The sequence below is a fragment of the Mytilus trossulus genome, chromosome 1, assembly GCF_036588685.1.
Source record: "Mytilus trossulus isolate FHL-02 chromosome 1, PNRI_Mtr1.1.1.hap1, whole genome shotgun sequence".
In the NCBI taxonomy this organism is placed as follows: Eukaryota; Metazoa; Mollusca; class Bivalvia; order Mytilida; family Mytilidae; genus Mytilus; species Mytilus trossulus.
The window spans coordinates 23,329,256-23,344,896 of record NC_086373.1 but is presented as its reverse complement, the minus strand read 5'-3'; the positions used below and the strand labels follow the sequence as shown (position 1 = coordinate 23,344,896).

The window sequence follows — 15,641 nt, the reverse complement described above, 5'->3', positions numbered from 1 at the left end:
GCCCTTTGATTTTATGACTATATAGACAGGTATATAACTGTCCTGGTATCTAAACACTTACAGGTAGAGTGGCTACCTGGTAATTACTTGACAATTTTATCAACAAACAACATGCAATTTAATAGTGACATTACCTACCAAGTTTATAAAATTTACTCCCATATAATTCCCATATAAAGAATGCTGTAATTAACGGTTTCGACAAATTTATTTGTATTGAAACCTGACATTCATTTTTAATTGGTCTGACTAATCATTTCTTTTTTCAATAAACTGTTGACAAATAATTGCAATTCAACTGCTCATAAATAATTTCAATAAGAAGTTAGGATTAACTAAATGACAAGTCAATGAATGATTGAATAAAAAGGTAGAAATATGTAAGAAATAGATTTGAAAAAGTATTTTTTACAAATTCATGTTAATGCTACAGTGGCATAAGTGAAGTAGAAGTATTTTGTTTCTCAAACAACTTGAATTCAGGAACGATCAGACCTACTAATCAGTAGTTGTCTTTTGTTGATATGGTTCATAAGTGTTTCTCGTTTCTGTTTTTTTTATATAGATTAGACCGTTGGTTTTCCAGTTTGAATGGTTTTACACTATATTTTTTTTTGGGGGGGCCTTTACAGCTTACTGTTCAGTGTGAGCCAAGACTGTATTGAAAAAGGTGCTTTGACCTATAATGGGTTTTCTTTTTCTTTTTCTTTTTACAAATTGTGACTTGGATGGAGAATTGTCTCATTAGCACTCATACCACATCTTCAATATATCTACTACATGAGCAGCATATCAGAGAAAATCAGAAGTATGTATCAACTACTAAGTCCTACAAACTCTAAATCTGAACTTCGTACACAAAAGTTCCCACTTCTGTACAGCTACTTAACCCAACACAATAGTGTACAAAAGTTTTGGAGGGTGTAAATATTAGCCTGAGCAAGTCTTTACTTACCTCTAATGTAGAGAGTTCAGCAAGTACTACTCTGTGGATATAGATTTGTTCTTGTATGTATTCAGCATTGTAGAAGGATCCATCGTTCTTTTTAACAGACACACTAACATTCAACACCTGATTTTTAACATCTGTATCATTCTCAATATTTATAACATATAGAAATCTATCCTCTGTCTTTAAAATGTTAGCCAAAGCATCAACGAAGAAATCATACAAAGGCGACATGAATGCTGCTATTGTCACATTGCTGAGTCTTATAGTTACACTATTCTGGAGCATCTCCATGGAAACATATCTAACATACAAATAACAGGTTGCTTTTGCCTCATTGAGTCCATCTAAAAATATATAGGATTTGTATTAAGAACATTTGCTGCACATGCATAAAAGTGATTTAAGAATGAGTTAACAATTACAGTATAAAACAAGAATGTGTCCCTAGTACATGGATGCCCCACTTGCATTATCACTTTCTATGTTCAGTGGACCATACAATTGGGGTAAAAACTCTAATTTGCCATTAAAATTAGAGAGATGAGGAAATATACAAATAACTCTAAATATCTTAAAACAAATGTTATTTCTTCATGTGAAATGGAAAATATCCATTCTAGTGTATATAATTCCATTGGAAAATCATCTAATACTTTATTTATGTGTATAAGACATGTTTAGAGAAGCAATGTACTGTATCATGGAGAAGACTGTATGCTACTATAAATGTTTATAAAAGGCGATAGACCTATTTACATATACTTGTTTACAATTTTTGCCCCTTTGATCCTGTCATAATATGTTTTATTGTGTTGACTTGTTTAAGTTGTTACACTATCAGCTCTATTGACTTTGTCTAGTGCTAAATCTTACAACCAGGTGATACATGTATAAGACCTAAACACATTAAAATCCAGGGACATTCAATGGGTGAAAAAGATTAAAACTTTCAGATATTTTTGACAATATGTCACACCTGCTTTTAGAAATCTGCCTTTTCAATGACCACTGTGGGATGTCTTGACACTTGACCTGACCTTTGAATGGGACACAAGTCACACAAGCTTATTTCAGGAAAAAACAACTTATGGCAAATAATAGCCTATAAAATTATAAATATAATTTAAAGGGAGAATATGAATTCAATGAGTAAGGCAAGTTCTATGAATAATACACATTCTCCATTTACTTTCCAGAATGAAGGAGTTGATTGTTGCTAGTTTAATGTCTCGTGGCTTACGGTAATGCATATTTAGCACAGTACAATTCAATTGTTTTTGTAATAGGTTGGTCCACTCTGATATATGGTGGGAAATTTACACTGCGGCAAAGGAAATAAAGGGCATGCCAATTGGACAGTGGCAGAAACGTAGCCCCTTCAGGACGAAGATTGCATTAAAACCCAATGAGAAAAATATCAAAATGACAACTATAACTATATTTCACTGATAAAAAATTAAATTCTATGTCAAAATAACACAATTATTTAATATTCCTGACCAACTGACTGCTTATTTTCAGGTTAAAACTCTCTTCTTTTTTTTTATAATTTATTTCCTGTTGATTTATGAAAGGATTTGATTCCTTTACAGGATAAATACATTTGAAAAATGCATTAGCTATTAAAATGTGACAGTGTAAGAACTGTAAATGAGCATTTAATAATTATAGAAAATGAAAAGCAATGCCTGAAACTTGATGTTTGATATTTTCCTTTGTACCAATCTAAAATTTCACATATTTTATTTCTACATTCTTAAGGTTTATGAAAGATATTTGTATAGGTCTACATCTGATAAATAGATGAATACAATATTTAAATGTTACAGATCAAGCTGTAGCAGTGCTATTTATAAAATTAAAAATCTTTTAAGTGCAAACTGACATTAAATATTATCATCTAGATTAAATATTGCAGAATCATTAAAAAAAAAAAAACTATCACCCCCAGATTACAAGAGGACGGAATCTCAAGACACCAGGGCTAAATATTTCCTTGAGATTGAAAATTTTATCAAGAGTATCAGATATTTCCTGGAAGCATTGTTCCAATTCTTTATACCATAATCACTTCTTCAATGTTCAAATGGATTCAAAAGCGTTATGAAATAGTTGATGAAGGTCCCCCAAATTTCACCTCTACAACCATTGAAGGTAGCTATAGCTGAGAAACCAATACTGTGTATTTACTAACACCTTTTATTATTGATACACACATGTAGTGAAATGAAAAGTACATCATCATGTTTCATAACAACTCTACGAGTCAATGTTTGGTGCTTTTTATAGCTTCATTAATTCACTATTCGATATTGAAGGTTTTGTTCTTTGTTCAACACAGTAAAGTGTCAGTAGTTGCTTTTTATTCGCCACTTTATTAAGTTCAGACTTTGGTTGATAGTTGTCTCATTGGCAATGTTATTACATCTCCTTATATACAATGTATTCTTCATATACATTGTATATGTAAGCATTCTATAAATCATATCCTCAAAAGAAAGAACTAATATTACCAAAATGGTTGTAAAATCAAGTCTAGACCATTTCTATATATTGCCAAATCATTGTAAAAAGGTAATCTACAACCTGAATTTCAAGTACATCTACATTTTTTATAAAATAAAAATCACCATTATTTTTATCTGTGTTATTAAACCTTAAAAAAATAATATTCATAGGTCTTTGAAAAAAATCCAATATCTTGTATTATATCCTGTACATGTTTGTAAACTTCTTCTTTAAGATTAATTCAAAGGATTACAAGAATCTTTATAATACCAGATGGTTTTTGTAAATCATGAACTTTTAAGCTTAATATTAAAGGGTGAACCTTATAACAGTACTTAAAATGAACCAATCCTTCAGTCAATTTGCTTTTAAAGAAAGGGCCAAAACAAACTTAATGTTCATATACATTGTACATGTATATCTTTGATATTTAAGATTAATAAACTTTTATATATTAAAAATCTCTTAAATTCCTTTATAAAATAGTGTGCAATACATGTACATGTAGTATCAACAGAAATTTGAACAACTTCTTGTTCTTATTACATACAAGTATCCAAATGTATCAATATCAAAACTTTTAATTAAATTTTATGCACAAGTTTCATATTACTATCGAATACATAAAAATGAAATATTAGTCTTTTGTGTATAGTCCTATCAAATGGAAATAATTGAAATGGTTTTGACGTTACGCGCGATGTTCGTACCTCATTGGAAAATCGGTGTAGTTGACATAATGCAAGTCCAAAATATTTTAATTTGTGATATCATATTCATTGCTATTGTACGAATTTTGAACAAAAATTTTTTTTTTAAATAAAAAAGAAAAATATTTGTTGAAACTATGTTTTATGTTGCATGCGACAAGCTTCAGTTTCGAAAAACGGCTATTTTTAGGCTGTCCCGCGTAACATATTTCATTTATTGTAACCACTAAACTGTGATTTTCTTCTAAACTATTTAATATTTTGAAAAACGTTTTTTTCCATCATTTAACGAAGAGGTTCCTTCATTTTTTATGCATTTTTAATGACGTTTTGATGACGTCATAGAAAAAATAAAGTGTTCCATACTACAAGGGCAAATCTGTCCCATGGGAGAAACAAAATTGGTATTCCAGATTTGAGAATCAAAAACATTTATCTAAAAAGGAAAAAGGTTAGTATTTGTATTTACTACATCAATGTTTTTTTTGCTTAATTTTATGAATTTAAAAACAAATATCCTGAAAAATGATATATGGTAATTTATGAGCGATTTTTCAAAGGCTTACAAGGTTGTCGCACCGCCATTTTTTGACGTAAAAATGAACTCAACTCAAATTTACGTAAATTGTTTGCTTATTAGAGCTCTTATAATGTTAGAATTTTATTATTTTTCAAAATGTTGTTTTTCTTAATTTAAAAAAAAACTAAAGTTCATCAATTTTCGATAAGTAGTTAAAACGCGTTGTCGATTTTGCGGAGTCTTACAAGAATGTCGCTCATGCTTTAAACCAACATTTCAGTCGAAGTTTTGGTTTGAACGATACGAAATATTCGCGACGTTATGTTACGCTTACATGTACGAACATCGCGCGTAACGTCTAGGCTTTTGATTTTTTAAGGAACAAACTACAAGTCAGATGAGTTTCACATTAACAGGTGTAAATATTCGTATAGATTTAGTCTGAAGAAACAAATTTTATTTCTATTTATCATACATTGATAACTTTGCATTCACAAAGATTTAAATACACAGACTAGTAAAATATTTGAATTATGACAAAAGATTTTGTTCGTTAGAGCATAATAAACATGATAAAACCACTGAAATACTTGTGAAAATTTCAAAAATGGCAATTTAAACTTTTGTCCACAATTTTGATCACAAAAGACTCCCAATATGCGAATGCACAATACAAGGTATGACAGTAGTGGCCTATGGGCTATTTATTTTATGATCTAAATAAGTATGACATGTGCTGGAAAAATGTACAGCAGACTTGAATTTTCAATACAACCAAAACAATATCTGATATAGAATCTAACAATATCACCATCAGCTAATTTCAATAAAATGCCAGCAATCTCTTTAAATTTAAGTTTCAATAGTATTACATTTCTACTGAATGAATACCTATTTGATTTTTATTGTTCAAATTAAACAAAGTTAAGCAAATTTTGAAACTTTTAACAATTCAATGGGTTCTTCCAATCATAACAAGTTTTTAATAAAATTTAATACCTTAATTTAAAATCTTGAATCTTGAGTTAGGACACAATTTGATTTCCTTGAAAAGAGCTAGACACTGCTAATTCAAATTTCAAATTGAAAATGTAAGCTTCATTTTTATGTGTATATGTACCTAATTATCACAAATATCAGAAAGAGACCAGGAACATACACCTAAAGAGACATGAGGGGGATTAGAATTAAATACATGTAGCAGTGTTATTCAAGTTGCTTTGATATAATGTTTACATACATGTATCTGTCTTTTATATGTATACTTTATTATGTTTTGACCTCTTGTACACGTTCGTGTCTGAGGAAATAAAATATTTTGTCTTGTCTTGTCTTTGTCTAAACAAGTACTATGCTACAATTGTGATCACATTTCAGAAAAAAATATGCCTCATTGAAACTTTTCACAAATGAAACTTTAAGTAACTTCAGTTTTGGTTCAAATTCAGGAAGAAGTTTTGAACGTTTCTTTTAACATTTGAGGTTTAGAATAATGATTTTTTTTCTGACAGACATTTTTTGCCTCAAAAAGAAATCTAAATGCACTATGTACATGTATACAATGTAGCATTCAGTTTTGCTTGACAATGGAATTGGGTCTGACTGACTATCAAGAAACTTGCTTAGATTATGTATTTCTGCTTAACCTAAGAAGATCAACAAAAGGAAACAATTGACATAGATAGTTTATCAATCATTTAGATAAAAGTTCAGAGTTAAATATAAATTCTACACCGAACCTACAAAAATTAACATTATCACAGGGATTTAATATTACAATTTGGTTGATCTTCAAAATCAATTTCCTTTGATTGTAATATGAATCATGACACCACAAGAATCTCACAAAATTGTTGATCCTTATGTAGGCTAACAGCGGTCGATCAATTTTCTTGAGCATTTTAAGGATATAAATTGTAGTATTATCCACTAATACTTGATTCATGTATCAGTTTCTAGGTCTTATTAGGTTTTAAATCAATATAAACACATCATATGGTCACCTAAATATGAGTGTACACACACAGGGGAAATCATTTTTACCATGTCCAAATGGCATGCACATGTACATGCATTGGGAAATTTATGTCTTGATTAAAATATATTATCGGCTTTTTTTACGTAATGTACTGTACATGCATATGCTGTAAGTGCATTTCAGAAAATGACTTTTCTCTTTAAATTATTGTCCGTATTTATTTGTTTTGTTCCTGCAAATAAAATAATAAAATGCCATAATTTGACTTCCAATTTAATGCAATACTAATTTTTTTTAATTAAAGCCAAGTCTGTCTGCCAATTTATTACTAACAGGCAAATAAAACTATATATTAACATTCTGACATAACTCACTTAATAAGGTTAAATTTATTACAAAAAATCAATTAGCAGACATATACTAAGTAAGAAAATTAAATTATTACAAAATTTGCTGAAGGCTTTAACTAGATAGTGTAGATGTATAGCCACATTAAAACATGTCAAAATGAGCTGTCAATTGTTTAATATTTGTATCTAAATCTGTGTGGCTCCAGGTCAGACAAAGACATGACTTTTAATTTTATTACTATCCTAATTAATATAACAAAAGGGTTGTCACGGTCATTTGAACTACAATATAGGTAAACAATTATTTCTCAAGATTGGAATACAATTAAAACCCACCATTCAAAAATGTAAACAAAGTAAATGCCATATGACTGTATGCTTTTCTTATATTAATCTTTAAAATCAACTAATTATAAAGGCCATTAAGTATATAAAATTTTACATGCATATTGAATTTATAGGAGGTACACATTGAAATTATTTATGTCAACAAAATCAAAAAAGTCTCAAACAATTAATGTATCTGTTAATTGATATAAAAATATTTTTCCAAACATTACTGTAAATAAACTTTATGTATAGGTGGGTAGTTTAAAATTGACCAAATATATACTTTTCCTTCAATATCAATAATTTAATGTCAGTGCATGTAGGTAATTAATGTGCAGATAATTTTGAGCAGTAAATAGCATACATTGTATTGTATCCTAATATAATGACTAATTTAATCACAAATTAAGCAGTACAATACAGTAAGGTAATTGTTCTTTTAAACAACATGCATTTTATTGTTATTTTTTTCAAATTCATCCAATGCAAGTTTGTCTACCTTGCTCAACATGTACATTAAAGTTGATAGACAAATCTTTTAATCATTTTCTTGTCATCACATCCCACTACTATTGAAAAACACTTTGATAAAGTACTCTATCTTTGAATGGGTCATCTACATTATATATAGCTGTCAACAGTTTTCCTGCCAAATTGTTCTTGGGGTCAATATTTAAATATAAGCCTGAATTTTTAACCTGTTAAATATTTCTTGTGTAAATCTTCTTGTCTCAATGGTTTGTGAAATCAAATTTTTAATGATAAATTTGTTTGCTTACAATCTTAACGGCTCACTTGACTATAGATAACTTGTTCAACCGGTTGATAGATTTGATAAAGCTACATAATATTACATGGTCTGCTTCTGACTAAAAAGGCTATGACACTTCCATATGAGATCTAAAATGTTGTGCCAACTTGTAATTTTTGACAACCATGCAAATACAAAATAATTATACTGATTTGAAAATCATAGTCAGGTTTTTTTTGTTGTGAATTTCTTGCACCACAATCATACAAACTTCATCATCAGACTCATATATAAACTAAACATCTAAAGTGAAACATAAAAAAACCAGCTTAATGACCCTGTTCACTTGCAATTTACAAAATCAACTGAAAAATTGATTTAATTGTTTAAACTGTGTAATTTTTATATATTCAAATACAGCATAAAATGCAGTTTCCCTATTCTTGAAATGATTGTAAATACAGTACTTATAAATACTCACCAGAAACTTTGACTTTAAGGGTTCCATTCCTAGGAATATCAGAATTTAAACGATCATCCAGAGTTATCTCCCCAGATGTACTGTTAAGATGTAGAAAGTTGGCTTCATTTCCCATTGTGAAATTATACACTAACTTATTTCGGTCGGATTCATCTGGATCATAGGCTGGTATACGACCAATAACTCCAGTTATGAACTTTTCGTTATAATTGTTGAAGATAATGGAGAAGTCTTTTAGTACTGGTTTGTTGTCATTGACATCCTGAACATTGATATTAATCTTCAATCGGCTAAAAAAAGGTGTAGATGTAGCGAGTACTTCAATTTGATAGCGTTTTCGGTTAGATTCATAATCAAACTTTATTAAATTTTTCAGCTTAGCTTGCTCGCCATGTTTATAATCCAATTCAAAGAATTTATAATCCAATGTGTTTTGTATTTCATATTCAACTATAGCATTAGCTCCTTCATCAGGGTCACTCGCAGAAAAATAATCAATTATAGTTTTGATGGGAGTATTTTCAGGAACATATATTTCTTTCTCTTGTTGGCCAAAGTCTGGACTATTATCGTTGACATCCTGGATATTAATGGTTATATTTACAGCAGTGGATTGAGATGGTACACCAAGATCTTTTGCATATGCTTTTAAATGATAAACTGGAACAACTTCACGATCTAAGAGTTTGGCTGTTCTTATTTTTCCAGATCCACCATCGATTTCAAAATCTCCATTGCCACTATTACCATTATCGAAGGTATAAAGAATCTTAGCATTTTGATCAATATCTTTGTCACTTGCTGAAATTTCAACCACTAGAGTCCCGACAGTGACATCTTCACTAACAGCAGCAATGTAAGACCTCTTGTTAAATATTGGTGCATTATCATTGACGTCTCCAATATGTACTTGAATATCTGTTGTAGCTGTGAGAGCTGGTATTCCATGATCGCTAGCTGTGACAACAAATGTTGTACCCTGCATTACTTCACGGTCTAGGGTGACCCTAGTGGTTATAACCCCAGTATTGGCTTCTATAGCAAAGTTTATTGTATCATGAAGCTGATATGAAATTCTAGCATTTTCACCACTGTCTTTATCTAAAGCTAAGACCTTGTATACTGAGGTACCAACTTGTGTATTTTCATCGACCTGAAATGTGTAAGGTGTTCCCTGAAATTCTGGACGATTCTGATTAGTGTCAAGTACTTTTATTACAACCTCTGCAGTGTCAAACAGTCCTTGAGAATCTGTTGCTCGGATGGTCAATATGTACTGACCCTGGACCTTAAAATCCAATTTTCCAGCTAATGTTATTAATCCCTCTCCATTTGATGGGCTTATTCTAAACATCCCTAGATTATCCCCACTGTAAATAGAATATGTTATGAGAGCATTTTCACCTGCGTCTGCATCAGTGGCCATCACATTCAGTATCCTATGTGTTATCGGTGCATCTTCTGGAACGCTTGCATTGTAAAATTTCTTAGCAAACTTTGGGTTGTTGTCGTTCACATCTCGAATGGTTATCTGTACATTTGTTGTTGCAGAGCGTCGTGGATTTCCTTTATCTTTAGCCATAACAACAAAATTATAATTTTCAACTGCTTCTCGATCTAATGCAGACTTCACTATGATCTCGCCATTTTTTGGGTTTATGCGAAAAGGAAAGTTAACAGGCATGTTTATAATGCTGTATTCAATTTCTCCGTTTTCGCCAGAATCAGCATCATGTGCTGCTACAAAAACAACAGAAGAATTTATAGCTACATTTTCCAACACAGATTCTTGATAAGGTGCAGAGTAAAATTCAGGATCATTGTCATTAACATCTTTCACATCAATGGTAACAGTAACTGTACTTATTTCTGGAGGAGAACCTCCATCTGTTGCTCGTATATTTACAACATATTCCTTTTTTGATTCATAATCAAGGGACCGGAGCAGTGATAGTTGACCAGTATTTCTGTTCACACTAAAAGTATTTCCAGTATCTCCTATGATGTCATATGTGATCAATTTATTCACTCCAGAGTCCATATCTGTAGCAAGCACAGTAGCAATCACTGGATCATTACTATAGTTGTGATCTTCAGAAATGGTTACGGTATAGGACGACTGATTGAAGACAGGTTTGTTATCATTGTCGTCCATCACTTTAATATTGAGCGTGGCTGTTGATGACATTCTTGATGTTACATCAGCGTTATCGATAGCCTGAATCAACAACTGGTAAGCATCTATTTTTTCCCGGTCTATGGTTTGTTTTGTTGTCACACTTCCAGATGAAGGATCTATCATAAACGCATCATTATTGCCTGTTGGATTTATGATTCTGTATGTGATGACAGCGTTGTCTCCTTGGTCTCCGTCCGTAGCCCGAATTGTTATTACCGTTGTTCCAAGTTGTACATTTTCCGGTAAATCCTGGTAATATACATTTTGATCAAAAGCAGGTTTATGGTCATTTACATCTATTACTTTAACAATGAGCAAGGTGTAGGCATTTCTCTGAGGCTGGCCGTTATCTGTTGCCACAACTTTAAAATAATGAGTCTGAATTGATTCTCTATCAAGTCTTTTGGTTGTATTAACAGTTCCTGTAATTGGATTGATTGCAAACATTTCATCACTTCTCTGGTCTGACTGAGCACTCATTGTGTATGTTAAAGTTCCTGCGTCTCCTGAATCGGGGTCGGTAGCTGTTATTGATATAACCGTTACTCCAGGATTCTGTTCCTCTTTGACATTCGCTATGTATTGTTGTTGGGCAAATGAAGGCTCTTGATTTTGAGTTTGTCTGCGAAATCGTCGATGAATATTAAATTTCATATCAATTTCTTCAAAAGACATCATATCAAAGTTGTCTGAATCTTGCATATTTTGAAGTAGAATGCTTATTGGAACCATTTCCAATTTGTTTTGACAAGATACGAGAACATTTCCAAATAATGTTATGTTACTAGATTTGAAGCAAATTTCCTTAGTGGTTAAAATAGCACCAATATCTGTGTTGAATGAATAAGACGAATTGTCAAAACTGACATCCAATATTTTACAAGTTTGATGATTGAATGAAGTTAAGTCCATCAGCGTTAATATATTTTGATACTGTGTAAAGCACTTTTTAAATTTTTTCTGTATTTCAATGTGATGAACATCACTAACTTTCCGTCTTCCAAATTTTCTGTGATTTGGAACTTTGCATTTTTGTCCTTCCAATATTAACTTCAAGGGAGTTCTAGTTATATTAGATGAATTATCTAAATATGAACTCTTTTTGGATAAAATACTATAATACATTGGATTGTCATATTGTTCACAATATACAGGTTTATTCAAATAAACTGCACCTGTTTTTGAATTTATGACAAGAAAGTCATTTGAAAAATCTTTTAAATTTTCATTGTAAATAGAGTAAGTCCATCCTTTCCCGTGTTGTGAATCGAATAATTTTGTTCCAGGTATTAAATGATCTGATACTTTAATAAGAGCACAATAAATACAAGATGTGTTTAAAATCAAACTCACAAATATGTACAATGCACATTTCTTCAAGATATTGGAAAAGCCATCCATGCTGAATTATTTACCGGTGCGTCTCGACCGTTACTTCACTATGCACATTTAGCGTGTCTAATAATTTACAGGTAAGTCCGATGAAAAGCGTGAATGAAAAATAATATTTGGTTTAGAATTATCATCTGGATGTTGAATATTACATTCGAAATGTTACCTTCTCACATTTTCTTGTCCCAATAAAATGTGTCACTGATCATAAATACCGCCATTTCGTCACAGAAATACACTGATCAGTTCCAATCACTACAAAATATGGCTGGCAGACACACATCAAAGAAATTGACGGCTGTTCAATTGACCTCCTACCCGGAGATATATTTTAATCGAAACGATTGCGTTCTCTTTTTATATTAATTATTTTTAAACACAGAAGGAGATGGTTACATGTTCAAAATGTCATTCCCATTAACAAAGTAATAAACCGATTTTTATTATGTGTTTATTCTACCTGGGCGCAGGAAGGAATAGCTTATCAATAGAAAAGTGTCATCACGTGATCAAACAAAGGTGTTCAATATTCATTTATTACTATAATCCGTAAATCCAATTAGCTTAGTTATATAAAGAGAAACAGATAATTGGATTAACGCGAATCTCATTAAAACTAGCATCAAAATAAAATAATTTATAACTTTGTACACTTTCCGAGAACTGAATCGTTCCTTTTTTTTTCATGTCTTCAAATTGATGGAAATAACTTGGCCGTACTATTATACGACTTTGTTACTAATTAGTACCATGAATAACCAAGACAATGCAAAGACTAGAAAGGTTACTAGTATAAAAATCCTCGATAAATAAAATAATAATACTGAATAATAATTTTTGAAATAAAAAATCAATGACAAGATGTTTCCTTCCGTTTTTCTTTTTTAAAAACCTAGATATTTATTTTTCGTCCGATGAGATTTATCAAATGGTTATGAATTTGGTATCTGTAAATTGAAGAAAAAAAATATAAGTAACTTCGAAAACATTTCATGATACATAAAAATTAATGTGCAAGCAAGCAACCAATTCAAATTTAATGTGACTGTCCCTAGGCAATAATGATTAGGGTCCAATTTTATTTTTAAATTGGCATTTATTACATGATGGCATTTATAGCCTCTGTAATTTATATAAGTTTCTGAAAGACTCGGGGTTGTTTAGAGCCATATATATGCGGGGACTCTTTTTTACGACAGTTAAAATGCCTCCCACATATAGATTGCTAACAGGACACGTTTTGTTGGGATGACATTTCAATAAAGTGACTCGATATTGAGATAAACATAAATGTGATTGATTCCCAACGATAAATACACAAACACATCTCGTGGGCAAAACGCAGATTTTAAGAATTGACAAGTTTTTATAAAACGTATTAAATTCTTAAATTATTCCCTAGTCTATAACAGAAAGGACCTTTGCCATCAATACCAAATTCTCCAAATAACCAAAACCAAAACTATAGGCTATAGCATACGCCATCATTAGCATCAACGAATAATGATGCGTTTAACAGACTCTATAGTTGATACTATTTTACAGTCATTCAGTGTCAAACTAGTCTTATAAAGGTCGTCATGCTAATAATTGAAATGCAATTTCTAGTACTAGATGATCATTTTGTTTCAGGAACGAAAGAGTTGTCTCCCATTTACCAACAATTCAAGTATAGGTATCAATGATGAGTTTATTATTTATTATTTAAATCAAAAAAACCATCACTTAAATTAAGACGCCTAAGAACAATGGCAATAGAGGTCTTTAGAACAGTCAATCATGAAAATCCAGTGTACCTCCATGACCCTATGAATATTAAAAAAACAAAATATTCTTTCAGATACCAAAATTTAGCTGAAATACCTGACGTAAGAACAACAAGGTATGGCTTGAAATCTTTCAGATATTCTGCTGCCAAACTATGGAATGTGTTGCCAAACCACTTAGGAATGAAACATCTTTTACCCAATTCAAGAGTATAGTAAACTCATGGAATGGCAACTCATGCCATTGCAATGCATGTGCTTAGTTTTATTTATTTTATGTTTCAGCTTGAAATATAATAGTGCTGCTTCTTGTGAATGTTTGCTTAGCTTTTTATAATTTGTGAATGCTGTGCTTTAGTTTTTATGTTTGCTTTTATTGCTTATGCATGTGTAAAATATAGTATTTAAATAGTGCAGCCTAAATGTGCATGAAATGTATGTTCTATGTCTTTTATGTTTTAATATTTGTATTGTGTATGATTGTTATGTAAATGTACATGTATGCATTTGTCGGTTATAAAAGCTCAGAGAGCTTATGTTTGTTTGTTATGTGACATGCCGACTATAAATAAAGCTTTGAATTGAATTGAATTATTTTACTTTGCGTTGAAATCTAACTATAAAAGACTATTTATTAAAAACAAACAAAGAAGAAATACTCGAGCAATAGAAAACACTAAAAAGAAAACGCCCTATATAGGTGACCGTTAACGGGGGTGAATTTAGTCGAAATAGAACGAGTCCATCCCGTGTACATAATTATCACTTCGGAACAATCCGTCTTAGATCTGCAATGCCGCTTTAATATCTCTCCAATCGTACACAATAGGCATAGGTCTCCCTGCTTCATTAAATTGCAAATAAAACTACCACGTGGGTCAATAGAACTTTTAACTTTAATAACGAAAAAGAGATACTCTCCGTTTTTATGTATCAACATCTCCCGTATATATCTAGTATAGGAGATCTAGAAGTCTAATATGTTTCAATATAAAACCTTTGTTAGTCTTGTATGATTTTAATTTTAGTTTCTTGTGTATATTTCGGAGTTTAGTATGACGTCCATTATCACTGCACTAGTAAACACATATTTTTAGGGGCCAACTGAAGGACGCCTCCGGGTGCGGGAGTTTCTCGTTACATTGAAGACCCATTGGTGGCCTTCGGCTGTTGTCTGCACTATGGTCGGGTTGTCGTCGCATTGACACATTCCCCATTTCTTTCTCAATTCTATCTCTGTTGACAGTTGTGTTTTCCCTGCTTTATGAGAATAAGGAGACGTGGTATGATTGTCTATGAGACAACTTTATCCGTCAATGTTCAAAGGAAGTGGATGTAAGCAAATATCGACAACCGTTAGACCTTCAACAATGAGACAAGCCATATCGTTTATATGGTCGGCTATAACCGGCACCATGAAAATATGAAATATTTCAATCCAACCTGTTCATTTATCAATACATTTGACATACTTTTGAAATGCTAGTTTTGCAGTCCCAGGGGTCAAGGATTTAATTGTTTCTTAACTTATCTCCTCTTTTTTATTCAAATTTAATAGCAGATACTTTGTTACCATAAATTTTTCCCGTACGTATATATCCCAGTCGTTTACAAATGTCAGTTCTTTGAAGCCAAATATGTTAATATAGAGGAATTCATCAAGAACAAGAAACATTTTTTTCAAATGTGTGCCTGAACACTTTGATAATACTGAATTACCTGTC

At 31.3% G+C, this 15,641-nt stretch overlaps 1 protein-coding gene across 5 annotated transcripts in view; it reads right to left on the bottom strand.

Annotated features, from left to right (window-relative positions):
- LOC134719205 (cadherin EGF LAG seven-pass G-type receptor 2-like) overlaps positions 1 to 12,623 on the bottom strand; it is a 55,100-nt gene extending 42,477 nt beyond the window's left edge. For 3 of the 5 annotated variants that reach the window (XM_063582215.1, XM_063582241.1, XM_063582221.1), the window contains exons 1-2: positions 8,581 to 12,623; positions 956 to 1,296 (exon numbers count right to left, since the gene is read on the bottom strand). In XM_063582215.1, coding sequence (XP_063438285.1) covers positions 956 to 1,296; positions 8,581 to 12,160 — 3,921 coding nt within the window. In that variant the 5' untranslated portion in view covers positions 12,161 to 12,623. The remainder of the gene's footprint in view (positions 1 to 955; positions 1,297 to 8,580) is intronic. The other 2 variants (XM_063582235.1, XM_063582228.1) reach the window with 1 other exon arrangement.
- Positions 12,624 to 15,641: the final 3,018 nt, after the last annotated feature.